This window comes from Carcharodon carcharias, chromosome 5, assembly GCF_017639515.1.
Source record: "Carcharodon carcharias isolate sCarCar2 chromosome 5, sCarCar2.pri, whole genome shotgun sequence".
Lineage (NCBI taxonomy): Eukaryota > Metazoa > Chordata > Chondrichthyes > Lamniformes > Lamnidae > Carcharodon > Carcharodon carcharias.
The window spans coordinates 91,666,518-91,686,679 of record NC_054471.1 but is presented as its reverse complement, the minus strand read 5'-3'; the positions used below and the strand labels follow the sequence as shown (position 1 = coordinate 91,686,679).

General features: G+C 39.4%; 1 protein-coding gene across 1 annotated transcript in view; it reads left to right on the top strand.

Moving 5' to 3' along the window:
- sntg2 (syntrophin, gamma 2) overlaps positions 1 to 20,162 on the top strand; it is a 1,105,459-nt gene that overhangs the window by 1,023,439 nt on the left and 61,858 nt on the right. The window contains exons 14-15 of the mRNA XM_041187804.1: positions 7,215 to 7,286; positions 15,420 to 15,572. Of these exons, the coding sequence (XP_041043738.1) occupies positions 7,215 to 7,286; positions 15,420 to 15,572 (225 nt within the window). The remainder of the gene's footprint in view (positions 1 to 7,214; positions 7,287 to 15,419; positions 15,573 to 20,162) is intronic.

The following is a 20,162-nucleotide window of genomic DNA, read 5'->3' as shown; positions in this document are numbered from 1 at the left end:
GAAGGGGCAGTTGTGGACTTAATTTTAGGAAATGAAGCTGGGCAAGTGGTAGAGCCTCAGTCATTTGTTAGATTCAAGGTTGATATGGAAAAGGACAAGGATGGGCCAGAAATCAGAGTTCTAAATTGAGGGAAGGCCGATTTTAATAAGATCAGATATGATTTGGAGCAGCTACTTTTAGGAAAATCTGCTTCAGAGCAGTGGGACTCATTCAAGAAAGAAATAGGGGGAGTACAGTGCCAACATATTCCAGTAAAGATAAAGGGTGGGACCAATGAATCCAGGGAACCCTGGATGCCGAGGGGTATACAGGATTGGATGAAGAGAAAAAGGGAGGCTTATGGCAGATACCGAGGGCTCAAAACAGCTGAAGCCCTAGAGCAGTATAGGATGTGTAGGGGAACTTAAAAAGGAAATTAGGAGAGCAAAAAGGGGGCATGAAGAAACATTGGCAGGTAAAATAAAGGAAAATCCAAAGTTATTTTACAAGTAAATTAAGAGTAAAAGGATAACTAGGGAAAGAGTAGGGCCCATCTAAGACCATAGTGGTAATTTGTGTGTGGAGCCGGAAGATGCAGGTAGGGTTCTTCGCCTGCCTGCCAACCTTAAGGTTGGACGGGCAGCTATGTTAATTTTTTTAATTGGTATTTAAATTGCCTTAATAGGCCTTTGACAGTTCGGCAGGCGCACAGCCGACTCTGGTGTGTGCCTGCCGAACTGAAGATCTGAATGACGCACTCCCGACTTCACCGTGTATCATTTTACACATTGGTAAGTGGGTCCCGCACCCACACGCCGACAGGAAGATTCAGGCTGTTGAGTTAAGCCATATGACATGTATATTGATCTAGTAAGCAATTATTTTTAATTTCCCCAATATTGCTCAAGCTGTTCCACTGTCATTTTGTAGGATAATTAAATTAATTGCAGTTCTTTTTAAGTTCAAACATCAAGAACCAAGGTGATCTTAAGTAAAGCTAATTACATACATGTGAACATACGAATTAGGGGCCACTCGGCCCCTCAAGCCTGCTCCACCTTTCAATAAGATCATGGCTGATCTGAATATAATCTTAACCCCACATTCCTGCCTACCCCCAATAACCTTTCACCCCCTTGTTAATCAAGAATCTATCTAACTTTGCCTTAAAATATTTAAAGACTCTGCTTCCACCATCTTTTGAGGAAAAGAGTTCCAAAGACTCTCAACTTTCTGAGAGAAAAAAATCTCTCCTCATCTCTGTCTTAAACGAGTGACCTCTTATTTTTAAATAGTTCTCGATTTTCCCACAAGAGGAAACATCCTCTCCACATTTACCCTGTCAAGACTCTCAGGATCTTAAAGGTTTCAATTAAGTCACCTCTTACTCTTCTAAATTCCAGTGGATACAAGCCTATCTGTCCAGCCTTTCCTCATAAGACCTTTCCAGATATTAGTCTAGTAAACCTCTGAACTGCTTTCAATGCATTTACATCTTTATTTAAATAAGGAGATCAGTATTGTATGCAATACTCCATTTGTGGTCTCACCACAGTGTCCTGTACAACTGAAGCATAATCTCCCTACTTTTGTAATCAATTCCCCTCACAATAAATGATAACACTCTATTAGCTTTCCTAATTATCTCCTGTACTTGCATACTAACCTTTTGTGATTCATGCACTAGGGCACACAGGTCCCTCTGAATCTCAGAATTCCTCAATCACTCACCATTTAGATAATAAGCTTCTTTTTTATTCTTCCTGCCAAAATGAATGATGTCATATTTTCACACATTATATTTGCCAGACCTTTGCCCACTCATTACAAATGTCACTTTATATCCTCCTTATATCCTCTTCACAATTTACTTTCCTACCTACCTTTGTGTCATCAGCAAATTTAGCAATCACTTCATCCAAGTCATTTATAGACTTGTAAAAAGTTGAGGCCCTGTGGCACACCACTCATCACGTCCTGCCAACCAGAAGAAGACCCATTTATGCCAACTCTCTGCTTCCTGTTAGCTAGCCAGTCTTCCATCTATGTCAATATGTTACCCACTACACCATGAATTTTAATTTTCTGCAATAGTCTTTGATGTGGCACTTTATCAAATGCCTTCTGGAAATCTAAGTACAGTACATCCAGCTTTATCCACAGCACATGTGACTCCTTCAAACAAGTCCAAGAAATAGGTTAAACATGATATCCCTTTTCCAAAACCATATTTACTCTGCCTGATTGCCTTGAATTTTTCTAAGTGCCCTGCTATAACATCTTTAATAATAGCTTCTAACATTTTCCCTATGACAGATAGGCTAACTGGCCTATAGTTTCCTGCTTTCTGTCTCCCTCCCTTTTTGAATAAAGGAGTTACATTTGCTATTTTCCAATCTAATGGAACCTTCCCTGAATCTAGGGAATTTTGAAAAATTAAAAGCAGTGCATCAACTATCTCACTAGCCACTTTCAAGACCTTAGGTTGAAGTCCTTCCAGACCTGAAGATTTGTCAGCCCGCAGCCCTAACAATTTGCTCAATACCACTTCCCTGGTGATTGTAATTTCTCCGAGTTCCCCCCTCCTTTCCATTTACAGTTATTTCCGGGATGTAGCTCGTGTCGTCTATAGTGAAGACTGAAGCAAAATACCTGTTTAATTCATCCGCCATCTCCCTACTTTCAATTATCAATTCCCCATATGTAGTCTCTATAGGACCAACATTCATTTTGTTAACTCCTTTCTTATTTAAATATCTATAGGAGCTCTTACTATCCATCTTTATATTACTCGCTAGCTTTCTCTAATACTCTAACTTTTCCCACCTCATTAATCTTTTTCTCATTCTTTGCTTTCTTTATATTCTTTCTAAACTTCTGATCTGTCTTTGTGTAATTATATTCTTTATCTTTAAGTTTAATTCTAGCTTTAACTTTTTTAGTTATCCCATGGATGATGGCCCTTGGGATTTTTTCTTTCTCATTGGAATGTATATATTCCGTGTATTGTGAAATATTCCTTTAAATGTCTGTCACTAAACTTCTATTGACATATCCCTTAACCTCATTTGCCAATTCACTTTAGCTGGCTCTGCTTTCATGCCCTCATATTTACCCTTCTTTAAGTTTAACATACTAGTCTTGGATGCAGGAAATGTGAATACCAAATTCAACACAATTCACAGATTATGTGGGAAATATTGGGCTGAATTTATAATTGAAGAAACAAGCGGGCAGGGTGTAGATGTGCACTGAAAATTACAGAGCCAGGGGACATCACTAGATTCTGACAGCTCTGGAATGTGAAGCAATTTTCAAAGGGTGTGCAGGAGAGAGAGAAAACTAGGAACCCACTCACCTCCAATTAGTGGCCAATAAAGCTCCTTGCCAGGAAGGGCCAAAAGGCAATTTCCAAATGAGAATTTGCCAATCCCAAGCAGTCTGATGCACATTAGTGCACAGCTGTCAGATTCAATGTGCAGAGCTGCAAAGATTTTTTTAACCCGGAAATATTTTTGCCACTGGGGATTTCATTGGGCAATCGTCTACAATACTGTTTGACTGGCCATGTGGCCAATTCTCTGATATTCTGGCCCTCTGAATTCCTGCTTCCTCTCTTGTGCAAGGCAGCAGCAGGCCCCGTCATGGCTGCTATCTGCCTTTGACGCTCCTGCTCCAACAGGCATCTCCCACCTCCTTGCAGAGCTCAGCACCATTAATTGGGTGTGAGCTCACCTCCAGCCCAATTAGGGGATTAACCTTTAAAAATAGTGACACAGACACAACACAGCATTTGGACCTGGAAATTATCCAGATATTGGGTTCCTGACCCTGATTTGAAAAATGCGCTCATTGTATCAGAAAACTCCAGTATCTCTGAACTATATTACTTGAAAGGTATCAGACAAATCTTCTTGCCTTCACCAATGTATATAGTAGGTATCAGATTGTTTTTATCTTTTCCATTTAAGGTTTCACATGTGAAGTTGTAATTAGTTCACTTTGAACCAACGAATGTAACCTCGTTTGTAGCAGGAGCCACAGAACAAGACCAAGTATAAAACAAAAACAAAAATTGCTGGAAAAACTCAGCAGGTCTGACAGCACCTGTGGAGAGAAAGACAGATTTAACGTTTCGTGCCTGTATGACTCTTCTTCATAACTAAAGAGAAGTAGAAATGTGGTGAAATATATACTGTTTAAGGGGGGAGTGGGACAGATGAAGCTGAATAGAAGGCCAGTGATAAGTGGAGGCAAAGGAGAGATTGCAAAATATGTCATAAACAAAAGGCCAAAGGGGTGTTGATGGTGGTGATACTGGCTAAAGGAGATGCTAATGGTAGTGGAAAGCAGGATGAGCAAGTGACAGATGGCCCTACTGGGGATGGCGTGGGGGGAGGGGACAGTGAGGGAGAAAAGATCGAAATAGGCTAAAAGGTGGGGATAAAACAATGAATGGAAATAAATTTTTAAAATAATAATAGAAATAGGTGGGAAAAAATATATATATAAAAATTTTAAAATAAATATTTGAAAAAAGGGATCAAAAAGGGTTGAGGATGGAGGAGAGAGTTCATGATCTGAAGTTGTTGAACTCAATGATGAGTCCGGAAGGCTGTAAAGTGCCTAATCGGAAGGTGAGGTGCTGTTCCTCTGGTTTGTGTTGGGCTTCACTGGAACAATGAAGCAGGACATGTGGACATGAGATTAGGGTGGTGTGTTGAAATGACAAGTGACAGGAAGTTCTGGGTCATGCTTGCTCTTGAGACCGCCTCTTAGTTGGTAGTGGCATCAAATGTTAGCTTAGACACTGAGATGCTGTATTAATAACACTTTATTTGACTATGACAATGCAATTGCCATTACAGTATTTGTTATTTTCTATTTGTACATGGGCGTGGATGAGACTTGCAAGACTTAATATATTGGTTATTGTCTGTTCTTCCTAACTCTGTTAACCTTATGTTAACTGGTCTTTCATTGTTTATTGTAAAATATATATTCTGTCTTGTTCTTTGAACCTAGGGTGTGGAATTAACTGTTGGAATAAATGCTACATTCTCTATTTCTGCTTGAATTTAAAACAACCATCCTGAAGCCACCTGATTGTACATTTTTAACCATTTAAAATAATTTACTAAAATGTCAGGGGGAGATGAGCAGCAAATAGTTATTGTTTGGAATGCACTGTCTGAAAGGATGGTGGAAACAGTTTCAATAATAACTTTCAAAAGGGAATTAGCTTTACACTTAAAAAGAAACAATTCAAGTCCAAGAGCAAAGAGCAGTAGAGTGGAAATAAGACAGCTCTTTTAGAGGGCTGGCACAGGCAAAACAGGCCTCTTCCTTAGTTGTATGATCATATGATATTGAACCACATTTTAACTCCAAACTCTTTTGGACTCGATCAAAGGCTTTTGAAGTTAGGTGAATGATGTGTAACATTAAAATATTTCTGCAGGACCAGAAATTCCTGTCCAAAGTCAATGGACCTATTCCTGGTTGGTCAAGTTTTCCGTCTCACTTGCAACAATTCCCGGGGCAGGACCTGAAAGTCCTGCCCTTCATTTATTTTTATTTTCTCATTTTCTACAGATGAGATTAGGCATATTAATACTTCAAAAACAAAGGTAAACTATACATCAGTGTGCCAAATGAATTGAAAGAACCATCACAAGCACTTCACTTGGCCTGGTTCTGTTACCCTACTGTTGACTGGTTTATGTAGGATGGCTCAAAGTGACCTAGCAGATCACAAAATCACACCATTGTAGCACTGAATTCTCTGGTTTGAATACTTCTAAGGTTCCACCCTTTTCCCATTGCATCCCTATACCTGCTGCAATTGTATTGCCTGTTGCAAAAGGGACATTGAGATATTGCATGAATGATGCTTTATCTGCTGCCATGCCTTCAATCATGGTTGCATGATGTTCAGCACCATTCGTAACTCCTCAGATACTGAAGCAGTCCATATCTAAATGCAGCAAGAACTGGACAATATTCAGGTTTGGGCTAATAAGCGGCAAGTAACATTCATGCCACATAGGTGCCAGGCAATGACCATCGCCAACAAGAGAGAATCTAACCATCTCCCCTTGATGTTCAATGGTATTACCATTGCTGAATCCCCCACTATTAACATCCCCTGGGGAATACCAATGACCAGAAACTGAACTGGATCAGCCATATAAATACTGTGGCTAGAAGAGCAGGTCAGAGGCTAGGAATTCTGCGACAAGTAACTCGCCTCCTAACCCCCGCAAAACCTGTCCACCATCTGCAAGGCACAAGTCAGGAGTGTGATGGAATACTCTCCACTTGCCTGGATAATGCAGCTCCAAAACACTCAAGAAATTTTTACATCATCCAGCAGCCCGCTTAATTGGCACCTCGTCTACTACCTTCAACGCGTAGTGGTGGCAGCCTGCATTATCTACAATATGCACAGCTGCAACTCTCCAAGGTTCCTTCAACAGCACGTTCCAAACCCACGGCCTCTACCAGTTAGAAGGACAAGGGCAGCAGATGCATGGAAACATTACCTGCCTTCAAACTCTCCTCCGAGCCACACATCATACTAACTTGGAAATAAATTACCGTTCCTTCACTGTCGCTGGGTAAAAATCCTGGAACTCCCTTCCTAATAACCCTGTGGATGTTCCAACAATACATGGACTGCAGCAGTTCAAGAACATAGCTCACCAGCGGCTTCTCAAGGGAAATTAGAGATGAGCAATAAATGCTGACCTAGCCAATGACTATAGTTAAATTGAAGGGTGGTTATGGCTATTATCATATTAGGATTCTTTATGGGCTGGTACAGATATGATGGGCTGAATGACCTCCTTCTGTGTCGTAAATTTGCTACATTTTTACCTTTACAACCTCATTTAATTTTCCCTGATCCTATTTGCAGCTGTGCAGTGATATCCTGTTTACAGTATTCAATTTTTTTTCTCCTATTGCTGCCGTGTACTAGCAGATCAAAAATATTGGAGTAATTGTGTTGCATGGTGATAGAGGGGCAATACAATGTCAATAATTAATCAGAGCCGAAAAGACAAATTGTGATAAAATGTATCCCAAATGGTTGATGTTGACTGTATCACCCAGTCTTTGACAAGACAGCTTTTTAATTGCATAACACTAACTAGTTATTTTACAAAAATAACTAAACCATAATATTGTGAACAACATTACATTTTTAAGAGCTTTTTTTTAATTTTCACAGGTCAGCATTCGCGACTGGCTCTGGGCTGAAAAAATCTATAACCTCTGTGAGATTCTTTGTAAAGTTCACAAGGTAACTGTCTCTGCGACAATAAAATGAAGCTATTCTGGCAGAAGTACAGAGCAATGAACATCAGGCTGAAAAGATGATTTTGTTACATATGGCATAGATTAGATAGAAGGAAGGAAATATTAATATCAGAAGGCTGCATGTTTTCACCCAGTCTTGGTCATGCAGAGTCGCAATTTAACTCATTTGTAGTATTCTTACTTCTGAGGCAGGAGGAAGCTGGTTCATTGATCCAGATTTGAACTCCAATGATCTAGTGTTACATTGTTGGGGGTGCCATCCTTTCGATCAGAGTTTAAATTGCACATTTGTTTGTTTGACCATTAAAAGCTGTAATTTCAAGATGGCAGGTTACCATTTCATAAAGATGTCACCAAATGTGTTGAAAGGCCTTTGGCATCCAAATTGATCTTGCAAAATGATGGTGCTTAGCTGCACAGAGTAATGTACATGGAATCTTCTACCCCTGTGATTGTGATTTCAAAAACTATATTTACACAGTTAGCTCAATTGCAACCATACTTTTTTCCAATTTAGAATAAAGGCTTTTGCACGACAAAGAAATCTTTGCGCTATTGTGCACAACTCATTTGATGACTCTTAATGAAAGAGCCGAGGCATGTTCAATGATATGAGTCACATCCCTGACATTGTTTGACCACTGAAGATAGGAGGAGATGTGGTACCAATCTAATTTAAAATGCACTGCACATATTCCTAATACCTTAAAAATCTTCAATCTTCCCACAATTCCTGCCTGCAAACCTTAGATCTTGTTGTCACATATTTTTCCCATTATAAGTTCCTGTCTTCACATCTATAATTGAAACTGCCAATGTAAACTTTTCACACTGTAATTATAGTCTCCTACCAAATGCATCATGCAATAGAGCATCAATTTTGCATTTCCCAATCCCTCAGCCATAATGTGGAGAAACTTTTATGATTCAACCCACTTTATTTCTCTGTTTCCTAAATTACAATAAGTTTTTTTATTGAACTATAAATAATATCAAATCAACTCATTATCTAAAACTAAGGACCAAATGTACGACTATGAACTTGGGACTAAAGTATGCCCATGTGCCCAGTTCAATTATCCTCTGCCTACTTATACCACTTCACCTAAAGAATACATTTGGTTTTAATGCTTGTGTGTGATACCATCAGAGATTGACTAGTATTTCGGTTGTAGGGTGACCGAGTTGTACTATTAATGATAGAGTTGAACTTCAGAGTGGAATTGGGTGGAAACGTCAAGTTTATTTACAATATACTCAGCAGCAACTCCAACTCTAACTCTAAATTGTCTGCTGAGGTAGCCTACACTGCTCTCCTATTGGTTACTACAGATTATGTGATCTTTCCTAACAAGTATTATTCTTAAATGTACATGACACACTAAATGAAACTATAATTACTACATTCCTTCCCCTTTAACTAGGCTATACACATTGTATTTACAAATACATATTTTTCAAGACAACAAAATATTTACACTGGGTAAGGAATTACAAGTTCAGTCTTTCAGGTGATTTCCTGGTACGTGTGGAACATCACAGCTCCACATCTTCAGATTCTTTGTCACCTCCTTTTCCAGAGTTGCCTGATCATTAGGTGCTTCATTGGACACTTGCAGTTTTGTGTCCTCAACTCTTAAGGGAACATCAGACATGTCAGTCCTGGGTTGAGTATCTTCAACAGACTCGGTCATGGTCACTGGTGGAACCATATCTTGATGAGTTGTCTCTCTCTTCCTCAAATGGTCCTCATGTTTACAGATGATCCGGCCTTCGACCTCCACTTGGTAAGATAGAAGTCCAGTCATTGCACTTATTTCACCCGGTAACCACTTTGGTCCTTCCCCGAAATTTTTCATGTATACTGGCTCTCCCATGTAAATTTCATCTTGCGACTATACCAGTCATGTCTAGTTTTCTGGCTTCCCTGACTCATTTCCACCTTCCCCTCTAAATTTGACATTATTAAGCTCAATCTCGAATCTCGGCCTGAGATGGCATTTCATCAATAACTCCACAGGTATGACAACTGTTGTTATATGAGAGGTAGTCCTGTAATGAAAAAGAAAGCATGCTAGCTTGATTGCCAAGGAATCACCAGTTAGCTTTCTCATGCCTGTCTTGAATGTTTGAACCGCCCTTTTGGCCAGTCCGTTTGAGGAAGGGTGGTAAGGTGCAGTTTTCACATGAGTGATACCGTTGAGGCTGATAAACCATTGAAACTCAGCACTCATAAATGCCATGCCATTATCGGAAACAACTACTTCTGGTAGTCTGTGAATGGCAAAACTCTGACATAGATTCTCAATTGTAGTGGCCGACATTGGTGACTTCACATCATATACTTCCAATCATTTTGAATGGACATCGACAATGAGCAGAAACATTGTTCCCAGGAAAGGTCCAAAGTAGTCACTGTGTAACCGCACCCAGGGTGTGCCTGGTCATTCCCATGGGTGTAATGGAGCTGTCATTGGCATATTTTGCAGTTGCTGACATTGCACACAGTGTTTTACTAAACTCTCTATTTCGCCATCCATCCCAGGCCACCATAGATAGCTGTGTGCTATGATCTTCAGTCAAGAAATTTCTGGATGGGAACCATGTAGTTCAAATAAAAGTTCCCTCATTTCCCTTTGGAGGAACTATCACTCATGCACCCCACAACAAGATGCCATCCTGACTGGCTATTTCATGTCTTCTGTTGAAGTATGGTTTCATTTCATCAGATTTGGCTCCTGTGACCAACCCTGTAGCTCTTGTTCTTGTACTTGAGATATGACTAGGTCTCTGATCTGTTAAGCGCATACCAGTGAGGAATCTAAGAAATTTAACAGTAAAACAAGTTCCTGTGGAACTGGGACATGCTCATCATTTTCTAGTAAAGGCAAATGACTAAGGGCATCGGCGTTTGCGATTTGATTGACAGGCCTATGTACGAAAGTGTATTCGTATTCTGCCAGAATTAAAGCCCATTGTTGTATTACTGCTGAGGCTTATGGCTGGTATAGCCTTGTCCTCACTAAACAATCCTAGCAATGGATTGTGGTCTGAAACAATTGTAAAATGGCAGCCGTGTATGTACTGGTGAAATTTCTTGACACCAAAGATAATGGACAGGCCTCCTTTTTCTATCTGTGAGTATCCCTTTTCCGCTGTGGTGAGTGTTTTTGATAAGTAACCTATTGGCCATTCTGTGTCGTCATCCATCCGATGAGAGACCACTGCTCCTACTCCATAGGGAGATGTGTCACATGTCAGCACCAATACTTTCGTCTGGCCATGTTGCACTTGTCCAATCTATCAGTGCATTAATTGTTTCACCTTTATGAAAGTTTCTTTCTGGGGCGCCTCCCAAGACCAATGTTGGTTCTTTTTGAGTAGAGAATGTAGGGGGGTGGGGTAGCACTATAGACAAGTTGGGTAAGAACCGCCCATGACAGTTGATCATTCCTAGGAATGATTTGAACTCTGAGGTGTTCTTTGGCGCAGGTGCCTCTCTTATGGCTCTCACTTTCTCCTCAATCAGGTGGAGGCCCTGTGAGTCTATCCGGTGACCCAAATAGATTACCTCCCTCGCTTGGAATGTGCACATTTCTTTTTTAGACACAATTCAGCTTGCAAGAAACGTTTTAAGACTTCTAAGTTTGCAAAATGCTTTTTTTCAATGAATCGTGTCACCAATGCATCAGCTAAATAGACTACAATCTGGGGCAGGCCCTGCAGTAAGCCTTCCATTGTTCTCTGGAAGATGGCACAAGTGGAGGATACACCAAAAAGCAATCTCGTATATTGGTACAACCGTTTGTGGGTATTAATTGCAACAAATTCCCAGGAGGCATTATCCAATTCTAGTTAATAAAGGCAAAATACTGTGGATGCTGGAAATCTGAAATGAAAACAAAAATGCTGGAAAATCTCAGCAGGTCTGACACCATCTGTGGAGAGAGAGACAGAGATAATGTTTTGAGTCCATATGACTCTTTAGATCCAATTCTAGTTGTTGATAAGCATGACTCATGTTGAGCTTTGTGTACGATGTCCTTCCTGCCAGCTTAGCATACAGGTCTTCAATTTTTGGAAGGGTGTGCCTGTCTAGTTTAGCTACTTTACTAACCATCAATTTGTGGTCCCCACAAATTCTGACGCTTTGGTTGGGTTTGAGGTAGGGGACTATGGGTGCTGTCCATTCTGAGAACTGAACAGGTTGTATAATGCCAAGTTTCTCTAACCTGTTCAACATAGTGTCGATTTTTCCTCGCAGGGCGCATGGCACCGGTTTTGCCTTCATGAAGTGAGGGGTTGCCTCCGGATCCATATAAATCTTGGCCTGAAGGGCCTGGATTTTCCCCAGTTCATCCTTGAAGATGGTGGCTTCCTTTCTAAGTAGCTCTGATAGCCCACTTACTCTCAACTGGAAAACTTCAGACCATTCTAACTTAATCTCCTTTAACCAATTTTGCCCCAGGATGCTTGGCCCTTCACCTGCTAACACCATCACGGGGCGCTGTGCCGATTGGCTTCCATAATGGACAGTTACTCTGCTTGTGACACTTACTTGAATGTCTTCACCCGTTTATTGTTTTTAGCTTGGCGGCCATTTGTTCTAAGCTTAATTGATGTTCACCATTATTCAAATATCTGAAGGTATGTTCCCCAATACCTTCATTGTTAGTGTAGTGGAAGCTCTCGTGTCCACTTCCATTTTAACAGGTTTGCCATTTACTTTCACTGGACAAATATTGGTTCTGTCTTCCCAACTTTCAGATTGAACAACGAGTAAATGTCTAAATTTGTTGTTCCAGGCTCTTCTACATTATAGACTTCATTGGGCTTCTTTTGTTTTCAAGTCTGCTTGAATCTTTCCTTGCAATGCCTCATTATATGTCTATTTCTGTGACAATAGTAGTATTTGATTTTTTTAAACTGCCAATCGCTAAAGGACTGATTGTTTCCACCTCTATTAAAATTATTCTTCGATTTCACTGCTAAGTTATTTTTCTTTATTCATCGGCTAGTGGGGACTGTTTCCAGCTTCTCAGTGGAGTCTCGCTTTTTCGCGCTTTTGGCTGAGGTTTCCCCTCTGATGTGGAGGATGGTGCCATTTTGCGCACCCTGTATTGCTTTTGAATCTCTTACTGCACTTTCCATGGCTAGGGCTATCTCTAACTTGTTCTTGAAATCCAGGTTCACTTCAGACAATAATCTTTTCTGAATAGTGTCCCCATTCACACCACACACTAAACGATCTCTGAGCATGTCATTCAGAGTCGTACTGAACTCACAATGGGCAGAATTTTCTGCCTGTTGGGCGGGCGGTGCGGGAGCAGGTGCGGACCCGATTGGGGGTGGCTATGCCACCATTTTACATGGGCAGGCCAATTAAGACCCGGCCGTGACATGCACCCGGAAGGGCTGTGCACTCCATGTGTGGGCAGGGTGGGGGTTGCCTGAGTCATGAGTGCACTCTTTCGTGCGTGTGCGCGAAAGAGCGCTGAAATCTCCCTGAGGTATAGAGGTGCCTCAGGGAGCTTAGTTTTAAGTCCAAAAATTTTTATGCCATGTTGAAACTGTTACACATGCATTAATTTCAATAAAAATTTTTGTCAAAATTTAAAGTCATTCATGAAACCACATCCCGCCCGTGGATGAGGTTCCATGAAAAGTGCACAGGCCGTCTGGGCTCTCCGCCTGCCCGCCAACCTTATGTTTGGACGGGCAGCTCCGTTAATTATTTTAATTGAATGCTAAATGGTCTTAAATAGGCCTTTGACAGTTCAGCGGGTGGACAGCCGACTTGGGTGCGTGCCCACCAAACTGAAAGTCTGAATGATGCACCGTGATGTCGGGATGCACGCCCGACCCCACCCCTGCTTGCAGAGCCGAAGATTCAGCCCAATGTTCCATTAGCTGCTTCATATTTGCCACGTAGCATGCAATTGTCTCACCCAGGGCTCTATCAAGTGAATTAAATCTGAACTCCTGCATCATGACTGAGGACTTGGGTTGAAAGTGACCTTTCCCGAGGTCCACCAATTCATCGCAATTCTTCAAATCTGGGGCATTGAGTGCAATCAAACTTCGAATCAAACCACAGATTTAGCTCTCACAAGTACTCAGAAGGATCCTTACCTCTTCTCTTCCCCTTTAATCTCGTTCACTTGAAAAAAGAACATGAGGCATTCTATTCATTGAGACCAATCATCTGTGGCTGATTCAAAAGGACCAATTCTCCCAAACTGTGGCATTTTGAGAGAGGATAACTTCTTCAATTCTAATGGAGCTTGCTACTTACAATCATTGGGCGAGGTACAGTGCCCATTTCTTTTTAACTTGATTTCTTCTGTTTCATCCTGTTTTATCCTTGTCACCAGTTTGTTGTATGGGTGGCTGAGTTGTACTACTGATAATAGAGTTGTGACCTGCAGATACTTCTTGAGTGGAAACATTAAGTTTATTTACAATATACTCAGCGGCAACTCCACGTGTGCTTTCAACTCCAACTCTATCTCTACACTGATTGCTGAGGTAGTCTGCGCTACTCTCCTATTGGTTACTACAGATCATGTGATCTTTCCTAACACGTATTATTCTTAAAGGTACATTACACACTAAATAAAATCACAATTACTACAATTTCTAAATGATATTTCCAAATATATGTAAATATAGCAGATCAAATCACAATTGCAATATATTGCAAATATTTTTTCTGAGGATCACTGATAATCTGGTTAACTCAAAATATTTGCACAAACTGGTGTAAAGTTTCCAGTTTGGGTGCAGCCAGCAATCCAGGTGCAAATTGCACTCAAAATTGCTTTCTGAATTCATTTTTCTTTTTTGTTCAAGGTTCCACTCAACCATATATGCATTTCACCAAATATAAAATCTTCTGTGAACCAGCATTTTGGAGCATTTTTAAAATAATCTTTCCATTTAAAGCATTTCTTGATATACTTGAGCGGTTTTATGAATCTACTGAAAATAGCTTTATCACAAAAAAGTAGTGTTTTTAATCAGATAATCTGCCTGATTTTAAATAACCAAAAATGATTTTTAAATAGACTATACAGAATCATTTACTAGTTTCACTGGTGTACAGTGATCAGTACCTTCATGAATTATATATTTTTATATATTTTGAAAACTTAAAAGCCTGAGTGCTTATTAGTGTCCTTGCATTTAAGAAGAAAGCTTAATTTTAAAAGCCTCCTTGAAAGCTCATAAAGGGGCATGATTAGTGGAAATTCACCAAGGTGATGAAGCCCAATGGGGAGCATGACCAGCTTTGTGGGTGGGGCCAGCTTCCTGCATGATATTTTTCAAACCAACGCAACACAGCAAGGAAGCTCAATCACAGGATGTAATGTGACCTTGAAATTCATCCTTTTGTAATATCCTATCAAGATAATAATCTCAAAGTTCATCTTATTCCTTGAATTCTATTAGAATGAATGGGCAGCATAATGAGTGTTTTCTTGATTTTACCTGCATGTTCAAGGTCAAATCTACATTTTATCAATTTTGTATCACATGACGCAAGTGGTGTTTGTTTTAATCTAATTTCCATTGTATGTATGTCATTCAGAGTGCTTTGGATACTTGTTTCTTTCGTGGTATAATTCTGCAAGATTAATCTGAGTGACAGCCTTCCCCTTCCAGTAAAACTGACATTAGATTATACATTAAGGAGCTCAAGATAGTTGACTGAATCTACCTGTTCATCACATTCAATAAATGAATCCATAATATAATGCATTTGATGGACAAATTAAATTTGTGCACTGTGAAAGTACCTTTAATTTCCCCTCTCAAAATACTCCTTTGTCCAAATATACAGTATGCATGTTGAGCCATGTCAACTGTACTTTAAAAGAAAAGCATTTGCTTGAAACAGTTAACTTTTAGAATACTTCATTGTGCTACAATTTTCTTAAAGGAATGTTTCCACATAATCTTTGGTTGTAAGCAATGGCTAATTAGAATGCTTTATGGAGCATTATCTGCCAATAAGATTAAATGGCTCGAAGATAATCTACTGCAGAATATTTTACAACTCTGGCTTGCTGATGAATGCTGGCTACAAGCAAACTTATATTTAGGTCTTCATCAGGACTGCGAGCTTCAAGACCAGAGGCCGTATGGTTTCAGCATCCTGGCGGGTCAAAGCGAGAATCATTATTTCTGCGTAGAGATGGGCAGTGAACTAGCAGTTTGGGAGAAAACCTTCCAGAGAGCAGTTTTTATGGAAGTGCAGAGAACAGGGGTAAGTAGGACAGCATAAACTCTTTGTGTGCGGTTAGCATGTACTCAAGGTTCAAACAAGGTGCATATGGGCACTTCTATGAAGTCTATGTGCTTTGGTCTTTGATAGTGATGTGTACACAATTTCAATTTATAAATCAATATCCAAAAATGTTTTTATTTAACTGTCAAGCTACAAAAATACTGACAATACTCATTTATGGAAAATAATTATCTATTCAGCAAATCTGTACAGATATCATGGTTACTATGATTCTAGAGAAATAATTTCACAAAGGTGAATTTTCCATAGAAACTGGATCATTCTGGAACTACTAATCACAAATGTTAAAATCTATCTTCTATTTACACAAACTTAAATATAGAAATATTTGCTTCAATTAATTAATTAATTTATTTAAATATATTTTGCTTAACTACAATGCTTATGTAACAAGCAGAATTTAAAATAACTCAGGTGAGCCCAGACAGGAATACTTAAAGCAACTCATTCATTCTGCATCCTTTACTACACTTCATGCACTAAATTTATCCATTATGTGGATCTCCAAAGGTGTGCATAATCTATATAGGGTCATTTACTAATGAATACAATGTTCTTGATACAAAAAGTATTGGTATAAAGAAAAATTGGAGATCTGCCATTGTGCTTTTGTTTTTACAGTCCTGGGCCCTACTAATTTGCTGCAGCATCAAAAACTAAACCTTAGGAAACGATTTCCTATCCTTTATTTGTAAACTCAGATCTTCCTTGCCGGCACGTTCGCCACATGGTTCTGTACTGCGGATGGAAAATAACAATCAGCAACAGATTTCATTTTCCATCACTGTGAATCAAACTGTGAAAACATCAAAAATTTCAGCTTGGTCTTGTGTAAGTGGAGGGTAGGCAGCAAGTGAATATGAAGATAGATTGGAAGCTCTGAAGTTGCTTTTCCAATGTTAATATGTGGATTGATGCTGGATTTGTTTTAAATTTTGCTCTGGAAAGAATGATTGGAACGATATTTACATTACATCTTCAATAAGTAATATAGAGCCAGGATGTGTGGAACTCACTTTATTTACTGGTAAGTAGCTGCAGGCTGATAGCTGATCGGATTTCCACACAGTAGGTGCCATGAATGCAACTAGTATGCTTGTTTATTTCTTATTTTGCCAGTTGTTTTAAGCACTAATCATTAAGTGACTAGCCATTCTGTTAATTTTCATCACTTCTTAGGGAAGTACTCCAAAAGGTGCAAAAGAGGAAGCCTGACTACAGTTTATTAATGTAATTTACCTTTAGTATGTATCGCTGACTGTATATACTTTATGAAATAGCAATTTGAGGTTAAAAGTGAAAAGCATCAAAAAGAGTATATTTTGCTGCTAGAATATGTAAGCTGGAAGCAGTTTGCTTTCTTGTTAAAAACAGCTCATTAAGCTGTGATTTTTTTTGCTACTGCCACATGTAGTCCTGCCCAACACTTGAGCAATAATACCATGCTACCACTTCCATGTTTCCCTCTCCACATAATAAAAAGGCAGCATTAAAATGCTGATTGAGGGGGGATTATTAAAATCACTGGTGAATTTCCATATATTCTTACCCCACAGCAGCATTGAATGTTGAGAGGAAATAGCTCCTTTAGTTTCTTATATCCGTGTGCTCATTTATGCTCAATTCGACTCCACAGGGTAACACTAAGAAAACATTGAAACTTTGAAATTAACATATTCATTACTAATGCATATATCTGTTCTATTTTCTTGAATATATGTTTGTGTAATAGTATTGGATTAGGATACAATTCTATGACAGCAGCAATAACTTACATTCATGTAGCCTCCTTAATGGAGTAACACATCCCAAGGTATTTCAGAAGCATTTAGCTTATTAGTTTAGCACTGGTGTTTAGCACTGCTTGCAAGTTCCCCTCCAAGTCATGCACCATCCTGATTTGGAACTATATCGTCATTCCATCACTGTTGCTGGGTCAAAATACTGGATCTCCCTCCCTAACAGCATTGTGGGTATACCTACAGCACATGGACTACAGCAATTCAAGAAAGTGGCTCACCACCATTTCCTCAAGGGCAGTTAGAGATGGGCAATAAATGATGGCCTGGTCAGTGACGTCCACATCCTGTGAATGAATAAATTAAAATTAACTGCAATAGCATAGAAACTGAGCTTTCCCTGTTTACATGTTTAATTTGCATTCAGCTCTGGGACCATGATTCACATACACATTAACTACAGATCTTGTTTTGTCTCCATCTGTCATGTAACCAGGCAATAAATTAGTTTAATTAAGAACACAAATGCCTGTGGCATTTATGTGGAATGTCGCATGTCGGTAGTTTTCTCTACTTCCTGTATTCATTCATTCAGGACCTTTCTCTGTGATAAAAGTTGGATCTGGTTGTCAGTATTTATTTTTCTTTCTCATGCATAATTCAATTGTAGGTGGTTAAATCATGTAGTTCATTCAACATGAACTAATTTAATTATTGTTTTAATGTGCCACATATGTATCAACTGATTATCTCTCAAATGACTGTAGGCTCGGAAATGCTCCAATTGAGAAAGCAGAAACAAAAATAGAAAATGTTTGAAATATGCAGCAGGTTAGTTAGCATCTGTTTAAAAAAAAGAGATAAGTTAGTGTTTTAAGTGGAACCCATCACCAGAACCGAGGTCTGACATTGATTTTAGCAATGTTCCAGTTCAAACACAAAAATCTGGAGATTAAAGTTTCCAATATTAGCGAATGAACACTTAATGCTCCTATGTAAACATGAGTTGGACATTCATCCTGTTGAGCCTGTTCCACGATTCTCTCTGTGATAATTTAACTGATCATACTAAATTAATTGAAAGAATTCTGAGAGGAATATCACACAGCTCTGTTAAGCATTCACCTGGTCATATCACCGACCATGAATTCTATCTTTGTAAAACTAAAAATTATATGTTTACAAAATGTAACAAACATATCAGATGACAATTTACTAACAATCATAACACCAAATTCATTTTATAATCCTTTTAAGTAGTTAATGTACAAAATTCTGTAAGAATTTTGGAAACAGAACGAAATCCAGTGAATCTAAACACGTTTGTCCTTTTTTGAACTGCCTTCCCATCCCATCCACCTGCCTTCTCATCATATCTTTCAAATACTTCCCTCTTCAGAAATTGATCCAGTTGTCTGTTGAATATTGCCTCAACTGTAATTTATTCCACAACTCTGTTGGCCTTTGGATGAAAATATTCGCAGAATTACAGAATCTTAGCAGCACAGAAGGAGGCCATTCAGCCCATTGTGTCTGCACTGGCTCCCCAAATGAGCATTATGACCTACTGCTATTTCCCTGCCTTTTCTCCGTACTCCTGCACATTGTTTCTATTCAAATAATCATCTCATGCCCTCTTGAATGCTTTGATTGAACCTGCCTCCACCACACTTCCAGGCAGTGCATTCCAGACCCGAAACACTCTCTATGTGAAAAAGTTGTTTCTGGCATCACATTTGCTTCTTTTGCAAATCACTTTAAATCTGTGCGCTCTCTTCTTGATCCTTTTACAAGTGGGAACAGCTTCTCCCTATGAATTCTGTCCAGACCCTTCATGATTTTGAACATCTCTATCAAATCTCCCCATAACCTTCTTCTCTCCAAGGTAAACAGTCCCAACCTCTCCAATCTATCTTCATAACTGAATTTTCTCACCCTGGAACCATTCTTGTAAACCTCTTCTGCATTCTCTTCAATGTGTTCATATCCTTCCTATAGTGTGGTGCCCAGAACTGTACACAATATGCCAGCTGAGGTCTAACGAGTGTCGAATATAAATTCAGCATAACCTCCCTGCTCTTGTACTCTATGTCCCTATTGATAAAGCCCAGGATACTATATGCTTAATTAACTGCTCTCTCTACCTGTCCTGCCACCTTCAATGATCTATGCACATATACACCCAGGTCTTTCTGCTCTTGCACCCCCTTCAAAATTTCACCCCTTTATATTGTCCCTCCATGTTCTTACCAAAAGTCATCACCTCACGCTTCTCCGCATTGAACTTCATCTGTGACCTATCTGCCCACTTCACCAGCTTATCACCTTTTGAAGTTCTGCACTGTCCTACTCGCAGGCTACAATTCTATTAAGCTTTGTATAATTGGCAAACTTTGAAATTGTTCCCTGCTCACCAAGATCTAGATCAGTTATATGTATCAGGAAAAGTGAGGGTCCTAATACCAATCCCTGGGGAACTCCACTACAAACCTTCCTCCAGCCTGAAAAATATTCATTGACCATTATCCGCTGTTTCCTATTACTCAGCCAATTTTGTATCCACGTTACTATTGTCCCTTTTATTCCTGTTTCCTGTTTCTGTTGTGTGGCACTGCATCAAATGCCTTTTGAAAGTCCATGTACACCACTTCAGCAACATTACTCCCATTTCTGTTACCTCTTCAAAAAACTCCAACAATTTAGTTAAACACGATTTCCCCTTTAGAAATCCATGCTGGCTCTTCCTTATCAACCCATATTTTTCCATATGATTACTAATTTTACCCTGAATAATTGTTTCTAGAATCTT